The sequence below is a fragment of the Saccopteryx leptura genome, chromosome 2 (assembly GCF_036850995.1).
Source record: "Saccopteryx leptura isolate mSacLep1 chromosome 2, mSacLep1_pri_phased_curated, whole genome shotgun sequence".
NCBI lineage: Eukaryota > Metazoa > Chordata > Mammalia > Chiroptera > Emballonuridae > Saccopteryx > Saccopteryx leptura.
This window is the reverse complement of record NC_089504.1, coordinates 154,425,118-154,444,649: the sequence shown is the minus strand read 5'-3', so window position 1 is coordinate 154,444,649 and position 19,532 is coordinate 154,425,118. Positions and strand designations below refer to the sequence as shown.

The window sequence follows — 19,532 nt, the reverse complement described above, 5'->3', positions numbered from 1 at the left end:
CAGCCACCCTAACCCCTGGGACAAGTCACTCCCCAAATCTGAAGTGAATATTTCCCCTGGAAACAGTAATACCAGCAAAGGGAAGCAGGACACCAGCCAAACAAGCTCTCCCACGGCACTCAGAGCAGAGTTGCTTAGAAGGAGGGAGCTTTCGGGTCTTCAGTAGTGAGTCTTAGGGTCTGAGCTGCAGTATCCGTACCCACGTGGCTGAGGGTCGCCAGAGGGCGGGAGGCGATGGGACGCAGAGGCGCGGTTGGAAGCCTGCTGGCTGCCACTGGGCTCACATGTGAGTTCAGTCTTGCTCAGTGGGGTAGGAGTAGGCATGCAAAAGCGGTCAAGCCCAGCTGCCAGCAGCTGAGGGAGAAGGGCGGGAACCCCAGAAGGGGAGGAGACCAGCCCTTGAGCAAGGGCGCAGGAGCACAGCCTTGCCCCGCCCGTGGAACCGAGGCTTGTGGCCTGACTTGGGAGCCAGCTCCTCCCGCGGGGGTGGAGCCAAAAGCCCAGAATAGGCAGAGTTCCGCTACTGAGCTGAGCGTAGGCACGAAGTTCTGCCCGGCCAGTAGAGCCAAGGCTAGCAGCCGTTCCTCGAGCGGCCTCCTCCTGCAAGGGCGGGGCAAAAGCCCGGATATAGGCAGAGACCCGCAGCTGAAAAAGGTGCTCACCACTGCCCTCAGGGCCGAGCATAACGCCACCCACAGGGGCGGGTCAAAGGCCAAGGCCACCAAGGCTTGTACACCTGAGCACGTGATCACAGGCTCTCCCCTGAAGGAGAGGTGGAAACCACAGCAACAACCCCAGTGGGCAGGCACTGGCAACACCCAAAACCAAAACCCCTAGGCAGCAACAGAAAAGGGGGTGGCAGGCCTGCAGACAGACCATACCTAGGGAACAGAGGCCATACCCAGTGGACTCCAGTGGCCAAAACCTTCCTTTACACAGAGAAAATGTGAAGGCAGAGAAATGCAACACAAATGAACCAAGAGAAATCCCCAGAAAAGGACCTAAATGAATCAGATATAACCAAATTACCAGATGAAGAGTTTAAAATAACAATTGTTAGGATGCTCAAAGATATCAGAACAACAATAGCTAGTCACTACAAACACCTAAATAAAGAGATAGCAAATATAAAAAAGGACATTGAAATAATAAAAAAGAAACAGTCAAAAATGACAAATACAATATCCAAAATGAAGAGCACAATGGAACGAATTAAATGCAGGATGGATGAAGCGGAGAATCGAATCAGAGAGTTAGAGGACACGATAAATAAAGGCACAGAAGCAGAGCAGAAAAAAGAAAAGAGACTCAAAAAGTCTGAGGAAACTCTAAGAGAGCTCTGTGACAACATGAAGAGAAATAACATCCGCATCAAATAACATTGAGGCCAGAAGGGAATGGCAAGAAATATTCAAAGTAATGCAGAACAAGAGAGCCTACAACCAAGACTACTTTATTCAGCAAGGCTATCATTTAAAATTGAAGGAGAAATAAAAAGCTTTACAGACAAAAAAAAACTCAAGGAATTCACTACAACCAAACCAAGGCTGCAAGAAATGCTAAGGGACCTGTTGTAAACAGATCAAAGAGAAAAAGAATATAGCAAAAGAGGAATACAGTTTTTTTTGTTTTGTTTTGTTTTGTTTTTTTTAATTATTTTTTATTTATTTATTTATTTTAGAGGGACAGAGAGAGAGTCAGATAGAGGGATAGAGAGGGACAGACAGACAGGAATGGAGAGAGATGAGAAGCATCAATCATCAGTTTTTTGTTGAGAAACCATAGTTGTTCATTGATTGCTTTCTCATATGTGCCTTGACCGCGGGCCTTCAGCAGACTGAGTAACTCCCCGCTAGAGCCCGTGACCTTGGGTCCAAGCTGGTGAGCTTTTTTGGTCAAGCCAGATGAGCCCATGCTCAAGCTGGTTATCCTGGTGTCTCGAACCTGAGTCCTTCCGCATCCCAGTCCGACACTCTATCCACTGCACCTCTGCCTGGTCAGGCAGGAATACAGTTTTAAAGAAGAAAATGGCAATAAACAATTACATATCAATAATAACCTTAAATGTAAATGGATTGAATGATCCGATCAAAAGACATAGGGTAGCTGCATGCATAAGAAAACAGAACCCATACATAAGCTGTCTACAACAGACACACCTTAAATCAAAAGATGCACATAGACTGAAGATAAAAGGATGGAAAAAAAATATTTCATGCAAATGAAAATGAAAAAAAAGCTGGAGTAGCAATACTTATATCAGACAAAATGGACTTTAAAACAAAAACTATACTTAGAGATAAAGAAGGTCACTACATAATAATAAAGGGAGCAATCCAACAAGGAAAATATAACCGTTATAAATATCTACGCACCTAATATAGGAGCACCTAAATATATAAAGCAGACTTTGATGGATTTAAAGGGCGAGATCAATATCAATACTATAATAGTAGGGGATTTCAAGACCCTATTAACATCATTAGATAGATCCTCAAGAAAGAAAATTAAGAAAGAAACAGCAGACTTAAAGGACATATTAGATCAACTCGATTTAATAGATATCTTCAGAACCTTTCACCCTAAAGCAGCAGAATATACATTCTTTTCAAGTGCTCATGGTAAATTCTCTAGAATAGACCACATGTTAGGGCACAAAAGCGGTCTCAACAAATTTAAGAAGATTGAAATCATATCGAGCACTTTCTCTGATCACAATGGCATGAAACTAGAAATCAACCACACAGAAAAACTAAAAAAATACTAAACACTTGGAAACTAAATAGCATGTTATTAAATAATGAATGGGTAAACAATGAGGTCAAAGAAGAAATTAAAAAACTCCTAGAAACAAACGATAATGAGTATAAATCAACTCAAAATTTATGGAACACAGCAAAAGCAGTCCTGAGAGGGAAGTTCATAGCATTACAGGCATACCTCAAGAAGCTAGAAAAAGCTCAAATAAACAACTTGACCCTACATCTAAAAGAACTAGAAAAAGAACAGCAAGTAAAGCCCAGAGCTAGTAGAAGGAAGGAAATAATAAAGATCAGAGCAGAAATAAATGTCATAGAGGCTAAAAAACAATACAGAGGATCAATGAAACTAGGAGCTGGTTCTTTGAAAAGGTAAACAAGATTGATGAACCTCTAACCAGACTCACCAAGAAAAAAAGAGAGAGGACTCAAATAAATAAAATTAGAAACGAGAATGGAGAAATAACAACTGACAAGAGAAATACAAAATATTGTAGGAAAATACTATGAAGAACTGTACACCAAAAAACTAGACAACCTAGGTGAAATGGACAAATTCCTTGAAACATATAATCTTCCAAAAATTAATCTGGAAGAATTAGAAAACCTAAACAGACCAATTACAACAAATGAGATCGAAACAATTATCAAAAAACTCCCAACAAAGAAAAGTCCTGGGCATGATGGCTTCACAAGTGAATTCTACCAAATATTCAAAGAAGAACTAACTCCTATCCCTCTCAAGCTAGTTCAAAAAATTCAAGAGGAAGGCTTCCAAGCTCCTTTTATGAGGCGAGCATAATTCTTATTCCAAAACCAGGCAAAGACAACAAAAAGAAAGAAAATTATAGGCCAATATCCCTGATGAATTTAGATGCAAAAATCCTCATCAAAATATTAGCAAACCGGATCCAGCAATATATGGAAAAAATCATACACCATGATCAAGTGGGATTTATTCTTGGGAGGCAAGGCTGGTACAATATTCGCAAATCAATCAATGTGATTCATCACATAAACAAAAGAAAGGAAAAAACCACATGATAATTTCAATAGATGCAGAAAAAGCATTTGATAAAATCCACCACCCATTCATGATCAAAACTCTCAGCAAAGTGGGAATACAGGGAACAGACCTCAACATGATAAAGGCCATCTATGACAAACCCACAGCCAACATCATACTCAATGGGCAAAAATTAAAAGCAACCCCCTTAAGATCGGGAACAAGGCAGGGGTGCGCCCTTTCACCACTCTTATTCAACATAGTTCTGGTAGTCCTAGTCACAGCAATCAGACAAGAAAAAGAAATAAAAGGCATCCAAATTGGAAAAGAAGAAGTAAAACTATCATTATTTGCTGATGACATGATAGTGTATATAGAAAACCCTAAAGTTGCAGTCAAAAAACTACTAGACCTGATAAATGAATTCAGCAAGGTGGTAGGATATAAAATCAATACTCAGAAATCAGAGGCATTTTTATACACTAACAATGAACTTTTAGAAAGAGAAATTAAGGAATCAATCCCTTTACCATTGCAACCAAAAAAATAAAGTACCTAGGAATAAATTTAACAAGGGAGATTAAAGACCTGTATTCAGCCCTGGCCGGTTGGCTCAGCGGTAGAGCGTCGGCCTAGCGTGCGGAGGACCCGGGTTCGATTCCCGGCCAGGGCACACAGGAGAAGCGCCCATTTGCTTCTCCACCCCTCCGCCGCGCTTTCCCTCTCTGTCTCTCTCTTCCCCTCCCGGCCAGGGCACACAGGAGAAGCGCCCATTTGCTTCTCCACCCCTCCGCCGCGCTTTCCCTCTCTGTCTCTCTCTTCCCCTCCCGCAGCCAAGGCTCCATTGGAGCAAAGATGGCCCGGGCGCTGGGGATGGCTCTGTGGCCTCTGCCCCAGGCGCTAGAGTGGCTCTGGTCGCAACATGGCGACGCCCAGGATGGGCAGAGCATCGCCCCCTGGTGGGCAGAGCATCACCCCTGGTGGGCGTGCCGGGTAATTTTGGTCGGGCGCATGCGGGAGTCTGTCTGACTGTCTCTCCCTGTTTCCAGCTTCAGAAAAATGAAAAAAAAAAAAAAAAAAAAGAAAAAGACCTGTATTCAGAAAATTATAAAACATTGATAAAAGAAATCAGGGAAGATACAAACAAGTGGAGGCATATACCATGCTCATGGTTAGCAAGAATAAACATCATTAAAATGTCTATATTACCCAAAGCAATTTATAAGTTCAATGCAATACCAATTAAAATACCAATGACTTACTTCAAAGATATAGAACACATATTCCAAAAATTTATATGGAACCAAAAGAGAACACAAATAGCCTCAGCAGTCTTGAAAAGGAAGAATAAAGTGGGAGGTATCACACTTCCGGATATCAAGTTATATTATAGGGCATAAGAACTGGCATATAGATCAATGGAACAGAACTGAGAACCCAGAAATAAACTCACACTTTTATGGACAACTGGTATTTGATAAAGAAGGAAAGAGCATACATTGGAGTAAAGACAGCCTCTTCAACAAATGGTGTTGGGAAAATTAAGACAGCCACCTGCAAATAAATGAAACTAGACCACCAACTTACACCATTCACAAAAATAAACTCAAAATGGATAAAAGACTTAAATGTAAGCCATAAAACCATAAGCATCTTAGAAGAAAACATAGGCAGTAAGCTCTCTGACATCTCTCGCAGCAATATATTTGCCAATTTGTCTCCATAGGCAAGTGAAATAAAAGATAGGATAAACAAATGGGACTTTATCAAACTAAAAAGCTTCCACACAGCTAAAGACAATAAGAACAGAATAAAAAGACAAACTACACAATGGGAGAATATATTTGACAATACATCTGATAAGGGGTTAATAACCAAAATTTATAAAGAATTTGTAAAACTTAATACCAAGAAGACAAACAATCCAATCCAAAAATGGGCAAAAGAAATGAATAGACACTGCCTTTTGACCCAGCTATTAGGAATATACCACTGTTAGGAATATACCCCAAGAACACCATAGCACTGTTTGAAAAGAAGAAATGCACCCCCATGTTTATGGCAGCTTTGTTCACAATAGCAAAGATCTGGAAACAGCCCAAGTTCCATCAGAGGACCAGTAGATTAAAAAGCTTTGGTATATATATACTATGGAATACTACTCAGCCATAAGAAATGATGACATCGGATCTTTTACAACAACATGGATGGACCTTGATAACATTATACTGAGCGAAATAAGTAAATCAGAAAAAAGTGAGAACTGTATGATTTCATACATAGGTGGGACATAAAAATGAGACTCAGAGACATGGACAACAGTGTTGGGGTTACAGGGTGGGGGGGAGGAGAGGGAAGGGTTTGGGGAAGGGGACGGGCACAAAGAAAACCAGTTAGAAGGTGACAGAAGACAATTTTATCAATGTCACCCATTAAAATTAATCAAAAAAACAAATTTGTCTCACGGCTAATTCAGGCAATTAGAAGAATAGGTATAACGATGCTAATTCTGCTCCTCAGGCCACATCCTACTAAAGGGGCCCCAAGAAAATTGGTGATTTGGCTCCTCTGATTTTGACAATTGGATTTTAAAAAATAGGTCAAGAACACCCTGAAATGGAACTAACAATACATGAGCATAAATTTAATGGACTTTTAGATACTAGAGCTGATGTATCTGTTATTGCTAAGCTACACAGGCCTCCTTCCTGGCCCACTCATGCAGCAGCCACAGAATTACAAGGTATAGGGCAGAGTAAATCCCCTCAACAAAGTTCTAGTTTTCTACATTGGGAAGATTAAGGTCTATAGGGCAGAGTAAATCCCCTCAACAAAGTTCTAGTTTTCTACATTGGGAAGATTAAGGTCATTCTGGATTTTTTAAGCCTTATGTGATCCCTGGATGGCCAGTTAATTTGTGGGGTAGAGATGTTCTGAAAAATATGGGAGCATTGCTTGTCAGTCCTAAAAGTTTAGTCAGTACTCAGATGCTTTATCGGGGATTTTTGCCCACCAAGGGACTAGGGAAAGAACAGCGAGGAATTCTCACCCCCATAGAAGTGGCACCCAATACCAGAAGGTGTGGATTAGGATATCAAAATTTAGCATAGGGGCCTTGGTAGCTCCTACTACCTCAATAATGCATTGTGCAGACCCAATGACTTGGAAATCAGATAATCCTTTATGGGTAGACCAATGGCCCCTTTCTCAGGAGAAACTTAGGGCAGCTGCTCGATTGGTACAAGAGCAGCTACAGCTTGGGCACATTGAACCATCTAATAGCCCATGGAATACACTTCCATATTTTGATCTTGTTGCCTCCTGGATTATCAAGGGACATAGGCAACCCTTACAGCTTATAGGTTTTGAGCCTCAAAATTATTGTTGTTCCTTCTTTCAAAGGATCAACAACAATGGCTCTGGGAAACTTCCACTAAATGGCAAATCACTCTTGCAAATCAATGGACTATATACTGAAACTGTCAACTTAAAATCAGCTCAAAGACTAGCATTATATGCCATTATCATGGCTTTTCAGCATTTGCCATATTCCTCCTTTAATCTATATACAGACAGCAAATATTTACTTATGGTGTTTCCACTATAAAGACTGCTGTCTTAGGGACAAATGCTGATGAACTATTTCAGCAGTTCCTCCTTCTTCAAAGACTTGTATGTCAACATAGAGCTCCATGTTTAATAGGACATACTTGAGCTCACTCCATGCTCCCTAGAGCTTTAGCACAAAGGAATGCCCTTGTTGATCAAGCTACCCAAAAGAAAATTATTTGGAGCAACCATGACAGATTGAGCAATTCAGTCTCATACTATTCATCACCAGAACGCTGCAGCCCTGTGTAAACAGTTTCAACTTTCTCGGGAAGCAGCACGGCAGATTGGGAAATCCTGTCCAAGGGGTCCTATACTTCATCTGTCCCTTCATTTGGAGTTAACCCTCAAGGACCCCTACCAGGACAACTTTGGCAAATGGATGTTACTCATATACCTTCATTTGGCAAACAGTCCTATGTCCACGTTACAGTGGATACATATTCTGGATTTATAGTAACCTCTGTCAGAACAGGAGAGGCTGCTAAGCATGTTATAGCTCATTGTCTGTATGCATTGTTCTATTATTAGATTTCCTAAACTGGTTAAACTGACAATGCTCCCGCATATGGAGCAAAAGCATTTACTATATTTTGTCAAACCTTTTGAATTATGTGTATTTCTTACAATCTTTAAAGTCAAGGTATTATTAAAGTGTATCCAGCAAATATTTTAAGATCAATTTAAAAAAATTTAAAAGGGTGGAGTCATATCCTGAAACTCCTATGGGTCTACCGTATCATGCTTTTTACTTAAAAATTTTAAATTTCTTTTGAATGCTGATGAACAGGAGACACCAAATCTTTTTCTCCTGCAAACTACTACCTTCTTTTATTTGATCCAGCTAATAACACTGTTTTGTCTTTTTCAAAATAGCTCCAGATATGTGGAAAAGATTTATATAGGCGGATGGGGATCCTCAAACCCCTCAGCAAGATCTTCTGAGCATGGCTTTTAAGATACCAAGAGGCAGAAAAAGCCCAATAGAGATCAGGTGAACTACCAGCTTTTAGGATACGCCCTTAAAGGCTCCAACGCCCCAAAGGGGTCTCATAGGATGCCATCTGGGTCCTGCTTCAATAGTGGAAAGGAAGGTCATTGAGCTAAAGCCTGCCAGACTTACATGCCTCTGCTGTGAGCAAACAGGGACACTGGAAGGTAAGCTTCCCCTCGCTCCTCTAAGGGAGGCTTCAGTCTCTTCAAGCCCTGCTCCAGCCACCTATGACCTAACCTTACCCAGAATGCTGCGGTTTGCCACTGAAGGCTGAAGGTGCCCAGGGCCATCGGCATACGACACTGTGCACAAGCCTAGGGTATTTCTTCCAAGAAGCAGGTAAACTGATCTCATTTGCACAAGGGCCACTTAATTATGTCTTGCCTGAATAGTCAGGTTTTTTTATTCTTCCCTCAGAGATCTCTGTTGTGGTTGTTGATAGTCCTATTTTCTACTGCTTTGTTTAATATATAGTGTTTCCTTTATTCCTCCTACCTCAAAGCCCCACTCATATTTCAGGCTGGGACCTACTCCTAATTTTGAGCTCTCTTTCCCCCTTTTGCCAACATCTATTATGAATCTACCTTTGCCACCCAGCTTAGTGTATCCCAAGGTTCTCTTTACCAAGCCACAGTCGCAGAGCTCCAGGGAAAAGCAACCTGGTCTCATCTCTCCAGGCAGAGGAGAACAGAAGCTCCATATCCACACATGCTGCAGATGGCTTTTCCAGTCTACCTGAATCATTACCTAGAAGCAGCGGTCATTGGGACTTGGACATGAGCTGCAAAGTATAGAATTGTGACAATTCCAGTGCCATGCAGACTTTTCCTGGACTTCTGCTCCTTGTGACAGCTCCTAACAGACTGAACTGGGGTTGGGTTGCATTTTTCAGGGATTTGGCATAATGATGGTGCCAACTTGGACTTGGTGAACATGTTAAGGACACTACTCTTTTATGGATTTTTGCTGTATTGGCCAAGAGTTTGCTTAAAGGCTTTAATCATTGTAAAAAAAAAAATAGAAGACTGGATAAAGAAGATGTGGCACATATACACCATGGTATACTATTCAGCCATAAGAAATGATGACATCGGATCATTTACAACAAAATGTTGGGATCTTGATAACATTATACAGAGTGAAATCAGTACATCAGAAAAAAACAAGAACTGCAGGATTCCATACATTGGTGGGACATAAAATCAAGACCAAGAGACATGGACAAGAGTGTGGTGGTTACGGGGGTGGGGGGAGGGAAGGAGGGAGAGGGGGAGGGGGAGGGGCACAAAGAAAACTAGATAGAAGGTGACAGAGGACAATCTGACTTTGGGTGATGGGTATGCAACATAATTGAATGACAAGATAACCTGGACATGTTTTCTTTGAATATATGTACCCTGATTTAATTGATGTCACCCCATTAAAATTTAAAATTTATTTATTTAAAAAAATTTTTTTAATAAATAAAAAAGAAAGAAAATGGAAAATGGGGAGGAAGACGAAATCATCACTGAAATAACTCAAAAACATTTCCTAAGAACTAAAAGACAAAGTTTCCACATTAAAAGGGCCCATCAAATACCGGCACAGAGGGTAAAAACAATAACACAAAGGGACATTACCAGAATATATAAAACATTAGAAAAAAAAGGCAATCCTAAAAGATTATAAAGAGAAAAAATACATAGAAAAGACTGTGAATTATAATGTATCAACTTTACATCAATAAAAAACTAGACAACTCTGGTATAATTTTCAAAAATATGTGGGAAAACTTACTGTAATTCTATTCCAGTCAAGCTATCCAATTCAGAATAAGGATAGAAAAGTCTAAAAAAGAAATGTTTCTGCTTCCATGCACTTTTTCAGGCAGCACTGGAACTGCACCAAAACAAGGGAGTAACCCAAAATAGGTAGATAACAACACAGGATACAAAAAATGAGAATTAAAACATGGGAAAGAGGCAAAAAGAATCCCCAGGATAACTGCTGCACAGCAAACCAAAAGAGCAACCAGTTCAGAATGAAGCATTTAGACTCTGGGAGAAATGACTCTATGCAGATGAAATTAGAAGACTGTCTATATGACTAAATACTTTGAGAAGAAATGTGGACAACTGAGCCAATGTTTCAAGGTGAAGGTGAATTAGATATAAGATAGAACTAAATCTCTATCATAGTGAGAAGTCCACACATGATACAAATGTTAAACACAAGTTATTGTACAACTCAATGATTCCACTCCTACATTTTCAAGAGAAAACATGTCCACTCAAAAACCTGTACATGAATGTTCATAACAGCATTTTTTATATTAGCCTAAAGTAACCAAAATGTTCATCAAATGATGAAAAAAATGTGGTATACATCCATAAATGCAGCTTGTTCAGGAAAACAAAGTAACAAAATACTGACAGATGGTATAAATACCAAGAGATGAACTTTGAAAAATGCTACCTGAAAGCAGTCAGTCACAAAAGACCACATGTTGTATTATTACCCCTAGATGAAATAGGCAAATTCAGAGACAAAGTAGATTAGTGGTTTCCAGGGGCTGGGAGAAGAGGAGACTGGAAAGTGACTGAGAAAAAGTAGTTTCTTTTTACCTGACTAGTGGTGGCAGTGGATAAAGCATTGGCCAGGGACGCTGAGGACCCAGGTTCAAGGCCCTGAGATTGCCAGCTTGAGCATGAGCTCATCTGGCTTAAACGTGGGCTCACCAGTTTGAGCACATGGGCTTGAGCATCAGATCATCGACATGATCCCATGGTCACTGGCTTGAGCCCAAAAGTTCCTGGCTTGAAGCCCAAGGTCACCAGCTTGAGCAAAGGGTCACTGGCTTGGCTTGAGCCCCCCTGTCAAGGCACATATAAAAAGCAGTCAATGAACAACTAAGGTGACACGACTGTGAGTTGATGCTTCTCACCTCTGTCTCTTCCTGTCTGTCTGCCTCTCTTTCTTGCAAAAAAAAAAAAAAAAAGTTTCTTCTTCAGGAAAGTGTTCTAAAATTAAATATTGGTAATAGCTGCACACAACTATAAATATACTCAAACCACTGAATTATAAACTTTGAAAGAGTGAGTTTTATGGTATATCAATTCTATCTCCATAAAGCTGTTATTTTTTAAATGGCATAACTTTAGTCATATATTTTTTTTCTTAAATACCTTTCCAGCATAGAGAATACTAGAAGAATCTAACGCATCATCCAATGGTCTCCAATCCACAATCACTTCAGCATCCTAGAGAAAAAAAAATTATAAACTGTATTTATTATTCAACAATATCTTACATTCTTAGTCACCAATTTTTAAATCCCTAAACCCTAAATGAAATTTTAACCTCTTAAATATTAGTACTTTAAATATGCAATATCATATATAAACTACTACTGGACAACCAATGTTATACAGATTTTAAATTCTACCCAGATAGCTCAGTTGGGTTAGAACATTGTTCCAAGTCAGAGAGGCTGCCAGTTCAATCCCAAGTCAGGGCACACGTGGGAACAGATTGATGTTCTTGCCTCTCTCTCTCTCTTTTCCTCTCTCACTAAAATCAATCAATAATTTTTTTTTTTAAATAAAGTAAAATAGCCTGACCAGGCACTGGCTCAGTGAATAGAGCATTGACCTGGGATGTTGAGGACCCAGGTTTGAAACCCCAAGGTTGCTGGCTTGAGCCCAGACTCACCAGCTTGAGCGTGGGGTTGTTGGCTTAAGTGTGAGGTCATAGACATGACCCCATGGTCACTGGCTTCAGCCCAAAAGTAGCTGGCTTAAGCAAGGGGTCACTGGCTCAACTGGAGCCCCTGTCAAGGCACATATGAGAGAACAACCAATGAGCAACTAAGGTGCTACAACTGCCTGACCTGTGGTGGCACTGTGGATAAAGCATCAACCTGGAACACTGAGGTCACTGGTTTGAAGCCCTGGGCTGGCCTGGTCAAGACACATATGAGAGTTGATGCTTCCTGCTCCTCCCCCCTTCTCTCTCTGTCTCTCTCTCTCTAAAAATGAGTAAGTAAAATCTAAAAAAAAAATTGTAAGGTGCCACAACTATGAGTTGATGCTTTTCATCTCTCTCCCTGTCTGTCTGTCCCAGTCTGTCTGCTCCCATTCTTGCTAAAAAATAAAATAAAATTCTGCTTACACATTATAAAAAATTTATTATTGTAAGCTTTACATAGTAAGTTTTCACTGATTTACTATTTTATTTCTAACATCATTTCGTGTTAAATATACAACTACTGTTCAATTAGATCATTTTATCTTACACATGAAATTCAAACTTGCTGATAATGCCCCAAGATGAGCCAACACAAACAATTATTAAATAAAATCACTTACTGGAAACATACCTTTTCTAAAACACATAATATTCCAGAAATCAAGCTGTCTTGGTCATTGGGCTTTCCACAAGATGAGTGAATATAGACCCCTTCCTGTTCATATATAATCTAGAACAGCAAAAATAAGATTAATAACACCATTTTTATTCAATACTGTTTCAACATCAGTTAAAAATAAATAAGAGATGTTTTCCTATAATGCCTGCCCCAAGTTTCTGATTATTTTATATATAAATGTATTATTTTAAAAACAGCACTCTGACTTAAGAGTACTTCAAAGATAAATTGGAAATTTGTTTTGTTAAGGAAAAAGCTTTGGGTTTAGTGATTATCACAATCTTAATTTTCTCCATAAACAAAGATGTCAGGCTAATTGCTATGTCTCAACATTCAAATTTCACTTAAATATGTTTTTAAAAAACATTAAGCAAAATATTGAACTTAAGTTGAAATTGGACCTGAAAATATTCAAGAATATGAACAGATGAAATACAATGAGAAATCAATGTTTTCTAACTATCCCATAAAAGTACATTTTTTTACTATAAGATCATTTTGGTTTGTTTTTGTAACACAGTGGCATGGAAATTCAGGGAATAATATGAGAATTTTAAAAGAATGATGAGGATTTCTAGGAATGACTAGTTTAAACTAGTTCAAGATCACAAATATACACTGAGTGCTTCTATATATAAAAGCATGTAAAATACCACAGGTATATGAATATTATTAAAACATGATCCCAAATTTAAGTCTTAACTTCTATAGGAAAAATGTTATGATTCTATTCCTGGGACCCATTTGAACCACTAAAATATTTTTTATTATGAAAATAAGTAAAAGTGAAATAAAATTGTCACTTCTAAACCTAAGTATTTTTGATGTATATAAGTTTGGAATGAAGTGTTCTTTCTCCTTATATAGGGCTTTTACTTATATTAATATAATCACATCTCTATTCAGAATAGCACAGGATCAACAATGCAGAACAAACACCACCAAAGCCCATCACCAACTAGCTGATGAATATAAACTGGCATGCATTCTTCTGTTTTTACCTAACATATATGGAACATTTATGCACCCAGAACTGCACAAATTAAAGCTTACCCTTTACAACAACCCTAGACCATAGGTTCTAAAAATATATCCTTTATCATTAGGATAAGGAACTCATTTGTGTAAACAAGAAAACGGACAGAGAAGGTTTAATAACTTCCTCAGGTGGATGACACAAAATGTAAAGGGTGGTTAAGAAGTGGTATAGAGACTGAAACCCAGGCAGTCTGAGATGAGAAAACTGTTTTCATCTGCTGCATTATAAAGCTTCAACATTATTTTAATGCCTATCCTGTGTTATGTTAGTCACTTCTGATATGGACTTACGTCAGAAAAGAGTCTTCTAGAAATCAAGATCACAAGAGATGTTCTGAACTCAAAAGCCCAAAATGGCATTCAATGAAGTAATTAAGCAACACACCAACATTAAGTAGAAAGTAAAAACTGGGAGTGTGGTAGAAGACAATTCTATTCCATTTGTATAGAGATAAATTTTTTTTTTTTTTTTCATTTTTCTGAAGCTGGAAACAGGGAGAGACAGTCAGACAGACTCCCGCATGCGCCCGACCGGGATCCACCCGGCACGCCCACCAGGGGCGACACTCTGCCCACCAGGGGGCGATGCTCTGCCCATCCTGGGCGTCGCCATGTTGCGACCAGAGCCACTCTAGCGCCTGGGGCAGAGGCCAAGGAGCCATCCCCAGCGCCCGGGCCATCTTTGCTCCAATGGAGCCTTGGCTGCGGGAGGGGAAGAGAGAGACAGAGAGGAAAGCGCGGCGGAGGGGTGGAGAAGCAAATGGGCGCTTCTCCTGTGTGCCCTGGCCGGGAATCGAACCCGGGTCCTCCGCACGCTAGGCCGACGCTCTACCGCTGAGCCAACCGGCCAGGGTGAGATAAAAATTTTTAAAGTATACAGATTTACTCACACACATGCACAGATATACATAAGAATATTCACGACAGTAAAACTTATTATTTATTTATTACTTATAATATGGAAGGCAGAGACAGGAGAAAAGGGAAGATATGAATCTCAAAGTCCACAAGGAGGGAAATGATCAACTATATCTCTAATATTATGGGAATGCTATTCAGAAGTTAAGAAAAAAAATGAGGGAGATTAAATGGACAAATATACATATGTGGAAAAAACAACACATTATATAGAGTATGATGATATTTATACTTTTTAAAAGTTTTTTACATCTTTGTAAAATACCTAAAACAAATTATGGGAGGATATACTTTAATGATTAAAGTTTAATCTATCAACAGCAGTTACTTCTGGAAGAGAGAATAGGATGAGAAAAGTTGAAAGTGGAACTGTCACTTTTTATGTTAATGACTCTAACTTGTTTTAATATTTCATAGTTAAAAGTTCTCTATTGCTTCAGTAATTAAAAATAACTTTAATGAGTAAAGTGAAAAGGAGGAATTCCAAATGCATAAACTGTAACCATTCCAGACGTCCTTTTATCAATTCATAAAACAGGATTATTATATCTGGAGCCACAAAAAAGATATAAGAAAAAGTTATAGAAAAGAAATCCCTTAAAATCTCAAGCTTAGTGTTGTCACTAACAGATCAAAGACATTTCCAGAAATTACACTTCAGCATATTTTCAGCTGAGTCTAATAAACTAATCTATTACAATACCCAGGAACTTCATAGTTCGCATAGAAAATGGGGCACTCACTTTCCAAGAAAAGCTTGGTATCATTAACAACAAAATCTACGGTTCTGTGATACTACCAACACTAAAGAGATTCTGGAAGCTTAATGCAGTGAACCCTAAAGAATCAAATGCAACACTTGACCTAATTGAAGCACATTATGCGACTTTCTTCTGCATATGTTAGGTGTTGCCTATCCTATTTTTCAAAGTTGAGTTTTCTAAGTAATCCAGCTGGGAAATATCTAAAAAGTATTAAAGTACCGGGCACCTTACAAAAAAAGTCTCACTGAATTGAGGAGACAGAGCTGGGAACTGAGAGAGGCCAAGACAATAGAGTTCATAGGACAATACCAGAAAAGAGAGGTGTGCTCAGAGGAGAACTCATGAGGTGTGCAGAGGTCACTGAGTGTTCAACAAGTGTATATGTATCACTGAACTACCTAAGGAGAGGGAAAAAGCCACCTGAAATTATTAGAAGAAACAATCTGCAGGCTCACACAGATCTATTCCCACCAGAGTAGAAAACCTCATAATTCATAGGGCACGGGGTAGAGCACTCAGAATAAATAGTCTTGCCTCAGCACTGTGGCAAAATTAGTTCCACATTAAATGCTGTGCTCATACCATCTAACAAGTTTAAAAGCAAGACCCAAAAGTATCAAATTGTTTCCATATAACTTAAGTGCCTTTTAGGATAAAACTAAAAAATATTTTCTAGGAAAACAAAGCCATCCAGCACCCAAAATAAATTTCACAATATCTGATAAGTGGTTTAAAAAAAATTACTGCCTGACCAGGTGGTGGCAGTGGATAGAGCATCAAGGTCACCAGCTTGAGTACAGGCTCGACAGGACCTCTTGTCGCTGGCTTGAGCAAGGGGTCACTGGGTCAGTTGGAGCTCCACCCCCCATCAAGGCACATGAGAAAGCAATCAGTGAACTAAAGTGCCACAACTACAAGTTGATGCTTCTCATCTCTCTCCCTTTCTATCTCCCTCAATCTCTCTCTCTCACTAAAAAAGAAAAAAATTACCAAGTGTACTAATGGAAATATGAGTCATTATAAGATAATGAGGAAGAAATTCAACCAATAAAATAAGACCTAAAATGACACAAATAATAAAATCAGTAGAGAAGGATATTAAAACATTATTATAACTGAATCCCATATATTCAAGACACCAGAGAAAAAATTAGAGCTCATTAACAGAAGATATCAAAAGTATTACAAAGACCCAACTAAGACCCACTATAGTTTTCTAGAGATGAAAACTACAATGTCATAAATGAAAAATAATACTCTGAGCAGGATAATGGCAGATTAGAGCTACAGGAAAACTTCAAATGTTCTACTATACATATAAAGAAGTACCCGAAAGAAATGATGGAGAGGAGAAACAGGAAAATCTTTTTAAAAAAAATAATTGCAGAAAGTTTTCCAAATCTGATGAAGACTCTAAATTCACAGATCTAAAGAGCTCAATGAATTCCAAAGTGCAAGAATCACACACACACACACACACACACACACACGCATACACACAAAACTATATGAAGGCACATCCTAATCAAACTGTGCAAAATCAATAATACACAAAGAATCTTTAAATCAGTCTGAGGAGAAAACATTAAGTATGATTTTATAGCAGATTTCTTTTTGGAAATAATGGGGACTAGAAGAAAATGAAGGAACATCTTTTTTCGAAACCACTTTATTGAGATATAATTGACATAGAAGAAGCTATACATATTTAATGTATATAACTTGGTAAGTATGGAAATAAGTATATACCTGTGAACCATTACCATCAAATCATGAACATATCCAAAACCTCCAAAAGTTCCCTCCCACCTCCTTAGAGCAACATCTGTAAAGTACTAAAAGAAAACCACTGTTAACCTACAGTTCTATACCCACAAAAAATACCTTACAACATGTGGTAATCAACCTGGTCCCTACCGCCCACTAGTGGCCGTTCCAGCTTTCATGGTGGGCGGAAGCAGAGCAACCAAAGTATAAATAAAAAGATAGATTTAACTATAGTAAGTTGTTTTATAAAGATTTATTCTGCCAAACTTAGCGAAAATCTGACATAAATTATTATTATATGCTTTAACTTGCTGTAGCTCTGCTTTATAAATTTTATAAAGTCAAGTTACTTCCCTACTTTATAAATCACCATTACTGTGGAACCAGTGGGCGGTTAAAAAATTTTACTACTGGCCTGACCTGTGGTGGCGCAGTGGATAAAGCGTCGACCTGGAAATGCTGAGGTCGCCGGTTCGAAACCCTGGGCTTGCCTGGTCAAGGCACATATGGGAGTTGATGCTTCCAGCTCCTCCCCCCTTCTCTCTCTCTGTCTCTTCTCTCTGTCTCTTTCTCTCTCTGTCTCTCCCTCTCCTCTCTAAAATGAATAAATAAAAAAATTTAAAAAAGAAAAGAAAAGAATCAAAAAAAAAAATTTTACTACTAACAGAGATACAAAAGTGAGAGGTAAGTATAAAAAGATTGACTACCCCTGCCTTACAATAAAGAAGGCAAAGACAATTTTAGAAATCTAAATACTAAAAACAAATTATCAACATCAAATTTACATTACAAAAATTGTTAAAGGAAGTCTTTCAGGCAGAACAAATTAAACTAAAAGGAAATCTGGCTCTGCACACAAATGAAAGCCACCCAAAATGGCAACTATGTGCTTAAATACATTTTATTTCTTGTTAACCAAATCTCTTTGTTTAAAGCATAAATGAACAAATGTGTATGTTTATTTTATGGGATTCGTAACACATGCAAAAATAAAATGACAAAAGTAGCACAAAAGCCAGAAGAGAAATGGAAATGGATTGTCTAGATTCTTTTAGTTCATGTGAAGTAGTATAACTCTTCAAGACAAATGTGGTAAGTTCAAGATTTATACTGAGTCCTAAAGCAATCACTAAAATAACAGACATAGCTAGCAAGTCAATAAAGAAAATAAACATAAAATAATGAAAAAACAAAGCTAGAAAGAATAGCTATATTAATGTCAGACAAAAGTGAATTCAAAGCCAAGAAATATAACCAGATAAAGGGATAATTTCATGATAAAAAGGTCAATGAATGCATCAGGACCACCTAATAATTCCAAATGTTTATGCACCGAATAACGAACCTTCAGAAAAAATTAAGCATAAACTGAGAGAATTGCAAGAAGAAAAAGGCAAATCCACAACTATAGTCCGAGATGTCATTACCCATCTACCATAACTGATAAAACAGAAAATCAGTAATTTAAAAACTCTGAATAACACTATCAACCAATCTGACTTAAGTGACACAGTACACTCCAAAAACATTTACCAAGACAGATCATACTTCAGGCCATAAAACAAAATTTAGTAAATTTAAAATAATTCATGTATATGTTGTGGCCTCAGTGGAATTAACATAGATCAGTAATAAAAATAACTTTGAAACATTCCAGTTAAACACACTTCTAAATAATCCAAGGGTCAAGGAAGAAATCAAAAGGGAAATTAGAAAGTATATCAACGGAATGAAAATGCAAACACATCTCAAAGTTAGTGCAGTGCCACCTATGCAGTGCTTAGTGGGAAATATAAAGCACTGCATGTCTTTATGAGAAAAGAAACAGGCGTCAAATTAATAACATCAGCTTCTACCTTAAAAAGCTAAAAAAAGTGCAAGTTAAACCTAAAGTAAGCTAAAAAGAGAGATCAGAGTAGAAATCAATAAAACAGAAAAAGAAAAAACAGGTTTAAAAGAGGGAGAGGGGTTTCAATGAAACCAAAACTAGTTCTTTGAGAATCAACTAAGACTAGCCAGATTAATGAGGAAAACACAAGAGACACAGATTAACAGTATTAGGAAAGGAGCATTAACATCATTACAGATTTACACATATATAAAAGACACTAAGAAACATTATAGACAATTCCGACAAAATAGATAATAGACAGTTACCAAGCTCACTCAAGATGAAAAAGATAATTTTAGTAGCCCATTTTCAATTAAGGAAATTAAATTTGTTATTATAACCTTCCCACAAAGAAAATTCCAAGTACACAGTTTTACT

General features: G+C 38.3%; 1 protein-coding gene across 2 annotated transcripts in view; it reads right to left on the bottom strand.

Annotated features, from left to right (window-relative positions):
- The window catches only part of TBC1D15 (TBC1 domain family member 15), a 93,060-nt gene that overhangs the window by 52,269 nt on the left and 21,259 nt on the right, over positions 1-19,532 (bottom strand). For both annotated transcript variants that reach the window (XM_066369092.1, XM_066369093.1), the window contains exons 2-3: positions 12,729-12,827; positions 11,536-11,610 (exon numbers count right to left, since the gene is read on the bottom strand). In XM_066369092.1, the coding sequence (XP_066225189.1) occupies positions 11,536-11,610; positions 12,729-12,827 (174 nt within the window). The remainder of the gene's footprint in view (positions 1-11,535; positions 11,611-12,728; positions 12,828-19,532) is intronic.